Source organism: Schistocerca piceifrons, chromosome 2 (assembly GCF_021461385.2).
Source record: "Schistocerca piceifrons isolate TAMUIC-IGC-003096 chromosome 2, iqSchPice1.1, whole genome shotgun sequence".
In the NCBI taxonomy this organism is placed as follows: domain Eukaryota; kingdom Metazoa; phylum Arthropoda; class Insecta; order Orthoptera; family Acrididae; genus Schistocerca; species Schistocerca piceifrons.
In genome coordinates, this window is record NC_060139.1 from 329,521,958 (window position 1) to 329,538,045 (window position 16,088).

The 16,088-nt window shown below is 41.3% G+C and overlaps 1 protein-coding gene across 1 annotated transcript in view; it reads left to right on the forward strand.

The window, feature by feature from the left end:
- Positions 1–16,088, forward strand: part of LOC124776420 (zinc finger protein 345-like) — a 197,846-nt gene that overhangs the window by 165,225 nt on the left and 16,533 nt on the right. The window contains exon 7 of the mRNA XM_047251415.1: positions 831–1,055. Coding sequence (XP_047107371.1) covers positions 831–1,055 — 225 coding nt within the window. The remainder of the gene's footprint in view (positions 1–830; positions 1,056–16,088) is intronic.

Consider the following 16,088-nt stretch of genomic DNA (forward strand, 5'->3'; position numbering starts at 1 on the left):
TATCTGACAGTAGACTGCTGCATTTATGAAATGCCTATCTCCTTGGAGTTTTGTTTCAGTCCTTGCTTTGAGTCCATCAGTCGCCACTGAGGACCGACTGGAGCAATCTTCATCGTGAACATTCTTCTGGCCGCCATTGAACATGATACTCCAGATTCCAAACTGGCACTTCGTTCATCACATTACTGTAAACCTCAGTTCCCTGTCTATAAATTTCAATGGTTTGGATATTTTGCACATTTAAAATGCGGATAACACTGTGTGTCTCACACGTCATAGGATCATCAATTTGGTCACACATATTAAAGTCACACAGCTATGAAGTAAGCAAATGTATTGGATCGTAGGTGTTGCCAAACTGAAGCAGATGAGTATCAAGGTCAGTGGTCAATGGGCGGTGATTGTGGGGGGATGCGACCACATGTCGAAACAAAATCTTCTTCACTTTCTGAATGACCCTTGTGTGTGTCTATAGTTCGTGCAGTACATTTGCCGATCACTTAGTAGCCCGCAACCACAATCCAACTAAAGTTGACAAAGATGTAAAAATACTAAAATCCTGCTGCATGTTATATGAAAAGGTTATCTCAGAAGAAAACTTCCACTTACCGAAGGCAGAAGGAAAACAGCTTATAAATGACTCCATGTACAGTGACCCAGTGCTTGGTATACTGAAGGAACAATACAAAAAAGGACAGCACACACATGTGGGGGCGCGCGCGCGCACACGCGCGCACACACACACACACACACACACACACACACACACACACACACACACACAAATGTATTTAAGAACATAATTAGATGATTTGTTTTGCTGTTTATAGGTATGTGATGTGTGCCATGACAGCTGGCCAGCAGCCACATTCCTTGCCCATTACCTATCTTGCCGTTCAGTGGGAGATGGTGCTCCCTGTGTGACATGTGCTGTGTGCCAGAAGGTATTCTCTCGCCCAGGTGCCTTGGACCGCCATCTCCGCCTACACAATCCTACTCTTCGGAAGGGCCATCGTTGTGACATCTGTGATAGAACTGTACTCAAGGCTGCACAGGTGAAGGCAGTGTTTATGTCACATGATTTCATTAGTGCTAGTGTCACTTTTGTATTATCACAAAATCTCAAGAGTGAAAATGTATAGCAATGTTGTATCTTAAATGAGTACTTCATAAATAATATAAATTCTGCTCACTGACCAGTCATTACCTTAAGAATCAGGTCCTTAATTAGACTTATGTTATGAGTATATATTGTACTGATGAGAAAAGTAATATGCAAGTACTTCTTGACAAAATTCAGATTGCTTTTGTCTTTTAGGAAAATTACATATTCGAGGGAAAAAAATTAACTTCTTTTCACCATGCCTAACTCATCAAACTAACATTATCATATTTCTTTATTTATATTATGGGACTGATGAACTGCCTATCAGATTCTATGCCCAGTTTGCTGCTAAATTACACCTCTGTTAACTATAACCTATCATAGATCCCTTGAGAAGGGGATGGGGGGAGGGAGCTGTTATAGGATCTTTGAACATATTTCAAGCTCAAACATAATAAAGTATCTTGAACAGTATGACTTTCTCCATGTCAGCCAGCATTGATTTCAAAAGCTTCAGTCATGTGAAACCCAACATGCACTTGTTTCACATGACATACTGACTGAAAGCCTTAGATTGATGTAGTCAGGTAGATGCAGTATTTCTTGATTTCCGAAAAGCACCTATGTGTATTATGAAAATTACGATCATATGGGCTGTCAAACAAAATTTGTGATTGGATTGAGGATTTTTTGGTAGTGACCACACAGCAAGTTGTCTTGTATGCAGAGTCGCTGACGGATGTAGAAGTAATTTCGAGTGTGCCCCAGGGAAGTGTGTTGGGTCACTTGCTTTTCATATTGTATGTTGATTCCCTTGAGGACAATATAAACAGTAAATTTAGACTTTTCACGGGTGATTCCATTATCTATGATAAAATAAAATCTGAAAGAAACTGCACAAATATTCTGTCAGATCTTGATAAAATTTCAAAATGGTGCAAAGATTGGCAGCTTGATTAAAATGTGCACGCATGTAAAGGTGTGCTCTTCACAAAAAGAAAAAAAAAAGTAGTATCCTATGACTGTAATGTCCCCGAGTCACAGTTGGAATCAGTCAGTTCGTACAAATACATGTATGTAACACCCTGTAGGGACATGAAATGGGACAATCACCTCAGCTCGTTAGTGGGTAAAGCAGGTAGCAAATTTCAGTTAATTGGTAGAATACTAGGAAATTGCAATCAGTTTACAAAGGAGATTGCTTGTAAATAACTTGTCAACCCATTCTAAATATTGCCCACGTGTGTGGATCCCGTACCAAATGGGGAAGATTGAACATATGCAGAGAAGGGCACCACAGTTAGTCACATGACCAGAGGGAGAGTGTCATGGAGATGTTGAAAGGCCTGAACTTTGAGACCCCCAACGGCAGATAAACTACACCGACAAAACTTGTTTACAAAGTTTCAAGAATGAGCTTTAAATGAGTGTCAGGAATATACTGTAAGGGGTGATCAAAATGTTTCCGTTCAGGGGCTGTACAGTCCAGAATTGGTATGCCAGTGAGCAAACTCACCATGAGCATTGAGGCAAACACACCACTGGCATGTGAAGTTGAAGATGCCTGTTTGGTAAAATACTATGTCTTGATGCATGAAGAAGCCCATAACTGCCTGCTACCTTTCCTCATCCAACAGGAACCCTCAACCCATCAAGGCTTTTTTTAAGAGACAGACGGTGTGGTAATCACACGGGGAGAGGTCAGGACTATAGGGCAGGTGTCCAAGTGTCTCCCATTTGAGTTGGCAAAACTTCTGCATTATAAAATTTGTGATATGGGGATGTCCGTTATCACGAAATAGCAGCATTCCTTGTTGCAGTTTTTCAGAAGTTTAGCACTGATGCCCTATCCATATTCTTCATTCTCCGATGCATGTCTTCCAAGGTTTTTCCTTCGGCAGCCAAGAAACAAATAACAGCACTGGGTCCTGTTTGGATTCATTTTATAATAATGTTGCCATAGTTCAAATTTCTGTATTTACCGCATGCACAGGAAAGACACAAGTGCCACAATAGTCCCAGCCTACATGTCAGTGATTATATACCTGTTTCGGAGTCATGATACATTGCACACATGTTGCAGCAACACCCTCAGACGGAAACTTTTTGATCGCCTCTTATACAACCAGCCCTACATATTGTTCCCATAGGTATCCTGAAGATGAAGATAGATTAATTACAGCATGCACAGTGGCATTTAAACAGTCGTACTTCCTGTACTACACACTTGAATGAAACGGGGAAAAAAGCATAGAACAGTGGTTTGCAGAGTTGGTTGTACATGTGGATATGGATGTCTGATGTTACACTAATTAACTTTGTGTACTGTGCCAGACTGCTGGCAAAAAATTGAAATGTAAATTTTTGGATGGTTGATCTCCTTAAAACACAAGAAACTCCATCATTGGATGAAGACATATTATGAGACTGTATAAATACTTTGTAAGGGAGATTTGCACATTTGCTTCACATGATAGGAGGTAACTGAATTTTGTATATATTGTACAGATTGTGATGATTACTTTTCTCTAACTCAATTTTTGTTTTCGTATATATGTTCATGATTTTGTTAGTTGTAAATGAAATTATGAAGAGTAGGTAAAGTTCATTCAAGTGTGTATATTCAGTGTGTAGCTGAAAGTAGTAAGAACAAGTAGAACACATTTACTATATCCGAAGTATAGTGTTACATAAATATGCATGTCGACAAAGTTTTGAACGCAGTGGATGCCATTTCAGACCAGGAGAGAAACAAATAAAAAATCATGATAGAGATTGTGACAGAAATACGTAGACCTCATCACTAGAAAAAGATCCAGTTTTTTACCACTACCAGTTAGGATTAATAGAGAACATTCAAACATGTTTCGCCAAGGGTTCAGTTACCAAGTTAAGAATGTCACAGAAATACTCATTCAAATCTAATGGCAGTTTCTTCTGGAAAAGCTTTTTACATCACAGACAAATTTTATGTTGAAATCTGGAAATGCTCATTTTAAGAAGAGTTGGGTGACATGTTACTTCTTCCCACAAATATATTGCAAAATGACTGTGATAATAAAATAGAGAAATTTAAACTCATACAGGGACCCAGCAGCCATTCTTTTGCTGCATCATTTGTAAATCAAACAGGAAGGAAGAGGGGATAGTGATACAGGTACCCAAAGTACCTGCCACTACACCCTGGAGGATGGGTGCAGAGTCTAGTTATTGATTTATGTCATCAAATAAACAAGGATTAGGAACCATTGTGCTATTACAGTGACATTTGTCACCAAAGGTAAAAGCTTTATCAGGAAAGCTAGGAGAGTGTATGTTTTTGGTAGAACTGATGAATCTTATACAAATAAAAATGTAAATGTTCGCATGTAAGAAGTTGAAAATCTCCGAAAGTTCTCCACTAATTACTTTAAAAATTTGACACAGTGTTGCATTTGAATATGTGTGGTTTTTAATATACCTACTGAAGTGCTGGTGTGTGTGTGTGTGTGTGTGTGTGTGTGTGTGTGTGTGTGTGTGTGTGTTTAATAAAGGGGATACATTGTTAACAAAACTCTTATGTTCAAACTCTTAAATCTCTGAAAGTTCTTCATTGATTTCTTTGAAATTTTGACACACGTTGCTTTCAAATATGCCCATTTTTATATACCTACTAGAGTGCCATATGGTATATAAATTATATATATATATAATAAATAAATAGGTAGTGTATATAATTTATATACCATATGTGCTCTGGTAGGTGTATAAAATCACGGACATATTCAAATGTAATGTTGTGTTAAAATTTCAAAGGAACCGGTGACAAACTTTCAAAGATTTGAGATTTTGATCAAAAGAACATTTACAACTGTATAAATAAAAATGTTGAAAACCTTAAGTCTCCAATCAGTCTTCACTGGCTACTATAAAATTTTGACACAACATTGCATGCAATTACCCACATGTTTTTATTTACCAATTTTAATATACAGGATATATTTAAAAAATACATAAAGGGGAAACATTATTACCAAAAGCCTCCAAAAGCTCATGACTGATTCACTTCAGATTTTTACACAATACTGTAATGAACATTCGGGAGGACATAGGCTATATATGTTACATATATATCATACAAGTAATGAGACTGGTAAAACTGTGAGCGTCTTGTAATGCTGTGTTTTTCTACTTGTGTAGACTTGTGTGTTCATCCCTTCCAGACACTCAGTCTGAGTTTCAGCTCTGTACAGCCATCACACAATTTTTGAGAGCTCCATCTCTGAAGTTGTGCTTTTACTGTTTGTTACGAAGATGGTTTGTTGTGTAGTACAAAAAAGGAACAGCAGAATTTATAGCAACATTATGCTGTGAAGTTTAGTGCTAAACATGAGGAATCCGTGAGTGTGGCCTTTGAAAAGTTGAAAGAGGCCTATGGGAAACATTCTTTGGGAAGGCCGAGAACACATTGAAGATGAACATGAACCTCGCTCAGGAAGACCTTCAACGGCAAAAACCAACAAAAACATCGAATGTGTGTGTGCTCTTGTGAGATTGGACCGACATTTAACAATAAGGATGATGGGTGACCTTTCACAAATCATCAAATTTTGACCAAAGTTTTGCAAAAGCGAAAGGTTTGTGCCAAAAAGGTGCCAAAAAACCTCACAACTGAGTGGAAGGACGATCGAAGAAACGTGCATTCGTCTTTGTAGAGGATTGTCAATTACTACGAATGGTTGTCGTGTGATCACAAGTGATTAATCCTGGATTTTTTAATCTGGTCCTGAGGAAAACGGCAAAGTGGGAAGAGGCACACTGAGACATCTCCTTGACCGAAAAAAGCACGAATGAGTAAATCAAAACAATGTTGATTTGCTTTTTTGGCAGTAGGGGTATTGTGCACAAAGAATTTGTTACTCCAGGACAGACCATCAGCCAATTGATTTGCAAAGACATCCTTGACAGGCTCAGGAGGTTGAAGTCTTTCAGCATTGCTATCAAGACTGAGGACGACGACTCTCCTGATGTATAGCTGCTGAAGGGAACTGCTTTTAAGGGGATAGTATTGTTGTTTGGAAAAAAAGTAAAACCTTTAGTAGATAAAAATAAGTCCCTTTGCTTTTTTCGCACACCTCATATATAATAGTGAAACATTGTTAGCAAACAGGAAAGTTTTATTTATGGCTTATTGGATTATGATTGAAATACTACCACAGACTCTTTACTTGCAATAACAGTAGACAAGGCTCGAGGTCAAAGAGTGGGGGTAAGAGGGGATGGACTGAGGAGTGGGAAGAAATGGACATAGAAAACAGAAAGGGGGAGATGGACAGAGAGAGGGGCAGGAGAAAATGGAGAGAGGGAAGGAAGGAAGGTTTTGTTTAATGTCCCTTCAACACTGAGGTCATTAGAGACGAAGCAGATGAAGCACAAACTCGGATTGTGTCAAGGATGGTGAAGGAACTCTGCCGTGGCCTTTCAAAGGAACTGGTAATTGCCTGGAGCATTTTAGGGAAATCACGGATGGCTGGACATGCATTTGAATTGTTGTCAGGAGGGAAGGAGAAGCTGGGCGTAGGGAGGAAGGAGGGGGTGATGGACAGAGAGAGGGAGCAGGAAGAGATGGAAGGAGAGGGGGGGGGGGAGGACATGATGGACAGATAGAGAGGGAGAAGGAGTAGGAGATGTACGGGGGGGGGGGGGGGGGGGGAGATGAGGAGATTAGGACACATATCCAATTCCCATACATATCAGAAACATGCTTTCTCTTTTCTTTCTTTTCCATCTAACCAGACTGAGACACAACTGTCCAGTGGCCGTGAACAGCAGGTATTTAATAACATTCTGCTTAAAAGAAGTATAAATACATACCACTATATAAAGACAAGCCATTGTCTAATATTGTTACCAAAAATTTCAAAAAGTTCGTAAGTGATTTACTTCATATTAAAAAAAAAATACTCTAATAAACATTCAAATGGATGTAGGCTGCACATTTTTTTTTTAAAAATTATGTGTGTGTGTGTGTGTGTGTGTGTGTGTGTGTGTGTGTGTGTGTGTAAATGGAAATCGTTGTCAGCAAAAAACTAGAAAAGTTCTTGACTGGCTTGCATGGTATTATTGCAAGATACTCTAATAAACATTCAGACAGACACAGACTGCATATTTTTGTAATATATGTGATATAAAAATATGTATTTAAAATCTGTGCCGCTATAGAAAGACAGTAGATGTTTGACATTGTGAAATTTTTGGAAACAAAGTTCTTGAATGGTTTACTTCAAATTTTTACACAAAGCTCTAATAAATGCTCAGGCAGGCATATGGAAATGTTGTGAGCAAAAATTTTGAAACGTTCTTGATTCATTTACTTCAGATTTTTAAACAATCTTATAATAAACATTTTGTCGGACATATGCCGTACATTTTCAGTATATAAATGTATATAGTATATCGTAGGGGAAAGTTGTTAACAAAAACCTCGAAATGTCTTGATGGACACACACTTTCTGTTAAAACTGACTGCAAAAAGAAATGTGAAAATGTATGGTTTTGTTTTCTTTTTGGCAGTCAGTCTTAACATCCTAACGACAGGTGTTGTGAATTCGCATCATACCAGTGTGACTCTGATAAGTGTAAGGTTAACTGTTTTCAATTACCTGTGCAGATAGGTGCAGGTTCTACACAAAGCTGCCAATGCTTCTGACATGTGCTGCCATATCATGAATGTTTTGGGTACTTCTAGAGCAACACAATTTTTGATTCTTTTTCTTCCATGAAGAAATGTATGCAGGCATTAAGTGGTTAACAACAGTAGCTGTAGACCAATTGTTTCTCCCATGTGTATTCCTTCTCCTTATATATAATTTTAAACAAAAAATGTATATGCAATATTTGCTGTTTTTGTTTTCTTCCTCACTGCTTATACTACTGTGGAGTCTGAATCATGTGAAACTTCGTAATCCTATCCATTTGCCGATTAAAACTATGTGAAATACTCTCATTGAATTTTCTTGGGTAATGCCGTAGAACCTCTCCTAAACAATCTAGATCAAGGCTTCACAACATACGTGGTCACGGAGCAAGCTGTGAGCAGCAAGGCGCGAGCACGCTACCCCCACTACCGGACCAGAGCGGAGAGTGGGGAGAGTCACGTGGGGCACACAACAGCTGCCGCCAGTCAATGTAAATCCGCGCGGCCACCTGCAGGGATATCACTCACGAATTATTACTGTGACAAATGAAACAAATAAAGGAGAATGTACACGTGCCACATAGTTTTATTAGCTTAGTGTATGCCTCTACATTCGTATTAATTTGTGAACTGTTACACAATAAGAGGTGTCACTGAAGTGTGGGATTCTCTGTTATCTTGTACTTTTTGCCCTTTACAATTGCGTCTATGTTCGGAGTAATTGTTCTTGTGCATCGTAGGCGCAGCATGCAGTTTAAATTTCGATCAGACAATGCGTTTCTCAGGCGCATCGTGTTACATTTCATTGCAGAGAACAGTTATTCACAAACATACATGGAACCGAACATTGATATTATTGTAGCCGCCAGTTTGTGCAAATGAGGAAATCTGTCCTGAGGGAAGTGTCTGTAAAATTCCAAAATGTTTTTCTTGTTCTGAAATTTGTCTCTGTATTCTCTGTCACACTGCAGGTCAATAATTTCTAGTTGCAGCTCAGGATGAATCTCTTCAATATTCGCTGAATATGGAGAGGAGAACAGATCAGAATCGTTGTCTAGTGCTGTCAGACCTTGAAAGCGTTGATTAAATTCTTCCTTAAGGGCAACTAAACTATGTGAATAACGTTCACAGTCTTTGTGAACATCTTGCATGGATGATAATTTAGGAAAATAAGCTAGATTTCCTGTTTCCAGCTGACTCACCCAAAGTGTCAATTTCATTTTAAAAGCTCGTATTCGATCTATGAAATGAGTAATTAGCAGATCTTTACCTTGTAGTGAAATGTTCAGAGCATTCAGATGGCTAGTTAAATCTGCTAAGAACGCGAGATCACATTTCCATGAAGGCTCTTTCAATTCAGGAACACACGTTATTTATTTCCATGAACATATTTACAACAGCGCAACGAAACCTAATTTTTTCCCTGTCATCGCTGGTGCTCCGTCTGTAGACACTGAAACTAAAGAATTCCACGACAATCCTATATTTTCAACACTTTCTTCAACACTACTTAAAATATCACCTCCAGTTGTAGTGTTCTTCATGGCTACTACATCGAGGAGCTCCTTCCTCACCTGAAGATCTCTATTAACACTTCTAATAAATATGGAAAGCTGTGCTGTTCCAGTGATATCAACACTTTCGTCCAGAGCTAGAGAATGCGCCATAAAATCTTTATAGATATTTGCAAGCTGGCTCTGGACGTCGTCTGCCATGTCCTGTATGCGACGCATAATGGTCATGTCAGATAATGGCACAATCCGAAACTGTTCAACTTCAGATGGACACAAATGTTCCGCTGCAGCTACCAAACATCTTTTATTAAATCGCCATCAGTGAAGGGGCGCAGGGATTTTGCTAAAAACAAAGCAATTTTGTAGCTCACTCTGAGAGCTGCCTCAGTTGATTTTTCTTTGTCATCCAGATCTTCTTCGGATACTTTCCTTTTAAGTTTAATAACTTCCTGTGCACGATCTGGTCCATCACATTTTCCACTTCCATAGTCTTTCGCGTGGAATGACATATAATGTCGCTGCAAATTAAATTTCCTAAAAGAATTCAGCGTTTTGTGACGTACTAAACATTTTGCAACACCATCTTTTTCTGTAAACAGGTACAATTCCTCCCAATGGGGGTTGAATGCGAAAGCATGGTGGGGGTTACACAACGGCGACTTGACATGATTCTTAACCAGCGAAGTGACTGTTAGAGCTGATTGTAGTACTTTTAACATTACACAATCGGCGCGAATTCAATAGGCACGCTGCGGTCCTATTCATACGTGCGCGCGCATTTCCCCTCCCTCCCTACACCGCAACCTTGCACCTGCTCGCGAGCACGTGCCTGAGCAGATGCGAGTACTCGCGCTCAAAACTGGCCAGTTGTTAAGCCCTGATCTAGATGAAGATGATATGGTTGAGGGTATAGTTGCCTATGCTGGCAACTTTCTAGAGTAATAACAGTAAACTCGAGAGCACAACTTGAAAGCAAGCCTAAACAACTCCTTGTAAAAATATGTAACTGGTGCAGCCATAACAAGCTTACAATTGCGGCAAACAATGTAGTATACTTACTGATCAAATAGGCACTGCAGAGAAACCCCAACATTAGACTGAACAGCCCTGGCATACAGAGAAAAATAACAAGGTAACTAGGAATACACCTCGGTGAGCAGTTGAAATTCAATGAGCACATGTGACTTATGATTGAAAAAGCCACAAGACTAATGCACAAACTTGCCGCACTACACTCAGCTCATTGCAGATTGCTATTGCAGGTGCTATGAATGTATAATACAGCCCTCTTTGAGCTATTTTGTGCTTTGCATTAAGTGGCTGGGCACATCAACTTCGCAAACCACAAAACCATTGTGAGGTATGGGCAAGGAGGTGTATTACTCAGAATGTCAGGTGCATTTGGCACCACATCTGTGGAAGCCCTATATGTTGTACTTGCAATGTACCCCTTTGACACAACTATTAAGACTCGGAGCAGCAGCATACTGTCTCAAAAGGGAAAGACTGGACAAGTTACATGAGATAACAGGGGAGCATGTTACAGAAAAATGTACAGAAAAATGCCAATTAAATCCTTAGAAGGTAGAGACATGACAAAAAGAATGGGAAACATCTGACAAGGGCCGTTGGGTGTTCTCTTTCTTCACAATTATCCAGGAATGATTGAGGCACAGATACATTGACCCAAATCATGGTAAGCTACACTTCCTGATGGGCCATGGCCTTTACCCTCTGGATTGGCCTTAGCTAAAATGATGCACATGAATGCCATGAACATGGGTCCCCCAAACATGTAACATTGTAAGACTGATGACAGTAATCAGAGACATATGACAAGCTTTAAGAGACCCAGATGAATGAAACATGCTTAACTATGTCACTGAAGAAATATCAAGAGTGCTACGCAAGACTCACGAGTAGCAGTGGCCATATACAAGATCGCGAACGAGCACACACCTATGCCGCAGTGTGATACATGGGACATTAGAGATTGCAATGCTGATATGGAAACAGATAAATATACAGGTGCAGATGACAACGTGACACACTAGTATCACCGGATACAGGTACATATACCGTGTCACATAACTTCAACAATATTACAAGTAAATCAAGGCTGGAATAATGACAGTATTATGAAAAGGATAGATTGATAATCACCATATAGCGGAGATGTTGAGTCACAGACAGGCTCAACAAAAAAACTCAAACAAGTAAGCATGTTTCAGAAAAAACTTTCCTCCGAGTTAGTCAACATATCCACACTCATGCAAATGCATATGACACAGGTGACCACAGTCTCTGGTCGTGGTGGCAAGAGACGTGTGTGTGTGTGTGTGTGTGTGTGTGTGTGGTGGTTAGTTTGCATGAAGGCTTTTTGGCCAAAAGCTTACTTGTTTGACAGTCCTTTCGTTGTGTCCATTCCCGACTCCAGATCTCCACTATATTGTGAATACTTGTCAATACTACAAGTAATATATGCATGGAATCTGGAAATAAGTTAGTAAAATAAAATAAAGAATTTTCCTGTTTGTAAAAAGTAAAGTGAGTGATTTTTTTAGTTCTTTGGATCATTATTTTCAAATGTGTAATTGTGTAATATGTAAACTCTATAAGATGCAAACTGTTAAACATAATACTGTGAAAAGGAAAGTTGGTACTCACCATATATTGGAGATTCTGAGTCGCAGATAGGCACAGCAAAAGACTGTCACAAATAAAGCTTTCGGCCGTTAAGGTCTTCGTCAATAATAACCACACACACACACAACTGAAGTCTCAGGCAACTGAAACCACACTGCGAGCAGCAACACCAGTGCATGATGAGAGTGGTGCTGGGTAGGGGTTAGGAGGAGGCTGGGGTGGGGAGGGGGAGGGATAGTATGGTGGGGGTGATGGACAGTGAAGTGCTGCAGGTTAGACAGAGCGCAGGGGAGTGGTGGGGAAGAGGGGGGGGGGGGGAGGGTAGCAGAAAAGGAGAGAAGTAATGTGATGGTGGAATGACGGCTGTGTAGTGCTGGAATGGGAACAGGGAAAGGGCTGGATGGGTGGGGACTGTCACTAACAGAGGTTGAGGCCAGGAGGGTTACGGAACGTAGGATGAGGCCAGGAGGGTTACGAAACGTAGGATGTATTGCAGGGAAAGTTCCCACCTCTGCAATTCAGAAAAGCTGGTGTTGTTGGGAAGGATCCATATGGCACAGGCTGTGAAGTAGTTATTAAAACGAAGGATGTCATGTTCGGCAGCGTGTTCAGCCACAGGGTGGTCCACTTGTTTCTTGGCCACAGTTTGTCGGTGGTCATTCATGCGGACATACAGCTTGTTGGTTGTCATGCTTACATAGAATGTGGCACAGTGGTTGCAGCTTAGCTTGTAGCTCACATGACTGGTTTCACAGGTAGCCCTGCCTTTGATGGGATAGGTGATGTTAGTGACTTGACTGGAGTAGGTGGTGGTGAGAGGGTGTATGGGACAGGTCTAGCATCTAGGTCTATTACAGGGGTACGAGACTTGAGGTAAGGGGCTGGGAGCAGGGGTTGTGTATGGATGGACAAGTATATTGTGTAGGTTCAGTGGATGACGGAATACCACTGTGGGAGGGGTGGGAAGAATAGTTGGCAGGACATTTCTCATTTCAGAGCACGATGAGAGGTGGTTGAAACCCAGGCGGAGAATGTAATCCAGTTGCTCCAGTCCTGGGTGGTACTTAGTTACGAAGGGAATGCTCCTCTGTGGCCGGACTGTGGGACTTTGGGAGGTGATGGGAGACTGAAAAGATAAGGCACGGGAGACATGTTTTTGTACAGGCTTGGGAGGATAATTATGGTCAGTGAAGGCTTCAATGAGACCCTCAGTATATTTTGTCAGGGACTACTTGTCATTGCAGACGCGATTACCACTGGTGGCTTGCTGTACAGAAGGGACTTCTTGGTATGGATCTGGTGGCAGCTGTCAAAGTGGAGGTATTGCTGGTGGTTAGTAGGTTTGATATGGACCGAGGTACTAATGTAGCCATCTTTGAGGTGGAGGTCAACATCTAGAAAGGTGGCTTGTTGGGTTGAGTAGGACCAGGTGAAGCAAATGGGGGAGAAGTTGTTGAGGTTCTGGAGGAATGTGCATAGGGTGTCCCCACCCTTGTCTAGATCGCAAAGATGTCATCAGTTAATATGAACCAGGTGAGTGGTTTAGGATTCTGGGTTTTAGGAAGGCATCATTTAGGTGGCTCATGAATAGGTTGGCATAGGATGGTGCCATGCGGGTGCCCATAGCCATATCCTGGATTTGTTTAATGGTAATGCCTTCGAAGGAGAAGTGGTCATGGCGACTAGGAAGGAGGTTGTTGGTTTGGAATCCGTCGGGCATGGGGAAAGGAAGTGTTCAGTAGCTGCAAGGCCCTTGGCATTAGAAATGTTAGTGTAATGGTATGTCGTATCAATAGTGACAAGCAGGGCACTGTGTGGTAAAGGGGCAGGAACTGTGGAGAGTTGGTGGTGGAAATGGTTGGTGTCCTTTATATAGGAGGGTAGGTTCAGGGTAATAGGTTGAAGGTGTTAGTCTATGAGAGCAGAGATTCTGTCAGTGGGGTTTCAGTAACTGGCCACAATAGGGCATCCTGGGTGGTTAGGTTTATGGACTTCAGGAAGCATGTAGAAGGTAGGAGTACAGGGAGTGGTAGGGGTGAGCAGAGAGATGGACTCTGGGGGCAGGCTCTGGGATGAACCTAAGGATTTGAGGAGTGACTGGAGATTCTGCTGGATTTCCAGAATGGGATCTCTGTGGCAATGTTTGTAGGTGGAAGTATCTAACAGCTGGCTGAGTCCTTCTGCCTTCTGACCTAGATGCAAGACCTGTCCCATACATCCTCCCACCACCACCACCACCACCACCACCACCTACTCTAGTCCGGTCACTAACATGACCTATCCCATCAAAGGCAGAGCTACCTGTGAAACCAGTGATGTGGTCTACATGCTAAGCTGCAACCACTGTGCTGCATTCTATACGGGCATGGCAACTAATAATCTGTCTGTCCACATGAATGGCCACCGACAAACTGTGGCCAAGGAACAATTGGACCACCCTGTTGCTGAACACACTACCAAACATGACATCCTTTATTTCAATGACTGCTTCACAGTCTGTGCCATATGGATCCTTCCCAACAACACTAGTTTTTCTGAACTGCGCAAATGGGAACTTCTCCTGCGATACATTCTATGTTCCCGTAACCCTCCTGGCCTCAGCCTTTGTTCGTGACTGTTCTCACTCATTCAGCCTCTTCCCTGTTCCCATTCCAGCACTATACAGCCATCATTCCACCATCACCTTACTTCTTGACTTTTCCGCCCCCCCCCCCCCACCCCACTCCTCCCCACCACTCCCCTGCCCTCCGTCTAACCTGCAGTAATTCACTGTCCACCATCCCCACCATACTATCCCTCCCCTTTCCTGCCCCAGCCTCCTCTTTACCCCCACCCAGTCGCCACTCCCATCATGCACTGGTGCTGCTGCTGCTGGCAGTGTTGTTTCAGTTGTATGAAACTGCAGTCGTGTGTGTGTGTGTGTGTGTGTGTGTGTGTGTGTGTGTGTGTGTGTGTGTGTGTGTGTGTGTGTGTGCGCGTGTGTGTGTTTGTTTGTTTGTGTATCTTTCATGTATTGTTCACGAAGGCCTTAATGGCTGAAAGCTGTATTTGTGATAGTCTTTTTGTTGTGCCTATGTGCGACTCCGCATGTCCGCTATATGGTGAGTAGCAGCTTTCCTTTTCACAATATTGTTACATTCCATCCTGGATTTTCCATTGTTTGAACTTAATAACATTGTACATAAAAATACATATGTACTATAACAAGAGTCAGCTTCACAATCACAAATGCATTTAGTAGATAAGAAGTGCCCCTTGGGGAGACGAGGCTGGAGGTTCTTCTCCTGCTCACGGCATGGGCAAATGGAGGAGGTAATTGTTGTAACAAGTAGTAGTCGTATCTCATACACAAGCCACTTAGAGTTAATCTCACGACTTAACATACATACATAGTAGAACAGAACATACCAATTCAGGTGAGATAGGCTGAAAATGTTTACTGAAGCCCTCGCACTTGAAATAGTCTGGTAAACGGACTTCTTTTGTCTATTACTTTCTTCTTAAGATATAGAAAAATTAGGTTTCCTTACACAAAATTTACTTTATCTGCCACATGGTTTTTTAAATTAATAATGTAATTATGAAAAACATGAGAAAAATAACAGCACTGACAGAATCTGTAGAAAAAGACGACGAATCTATATCTGCAGTGTGTGACTAATTTTTTGGTAGAAAACAACCCACTATAGTTACCAAGGCAGTGGCTCACTCTGTAATGTTAATAAATAAACAAACAATTTATGTGAAGCTACTATCCTACCGAGCAGCAGTTATCCCCACCGATTGATCCATTTATTTTAAGTGACTTCGGTTCCGAAACATGTTTTTGTGGCAATAACAATAAATATGGCCCTTTACCAGTGAGACAGGGAAGAGAAGGTGGACAGAAAGAAGGGGAGATGTGGACAAAAAGATGGGGAAGAAGGAGATGGACAGGGGGGGGGGGGGATGAGATGGGCACAGAGAGGGGGAGGAAATGATAGACAGAGAGAGAGTGTGCAAGGAGGAAGAGATGGACAAAAAGAGGGGAGAGGATGAAATGGACGGAAAGAGGAGGCAGAAGGAGATATAGGACATACATCCAGTTTAGAAATCGAAAAATGTTGCCAGGTGCACTAGTCTTATATATGATGAAGAGCAGAGTGAA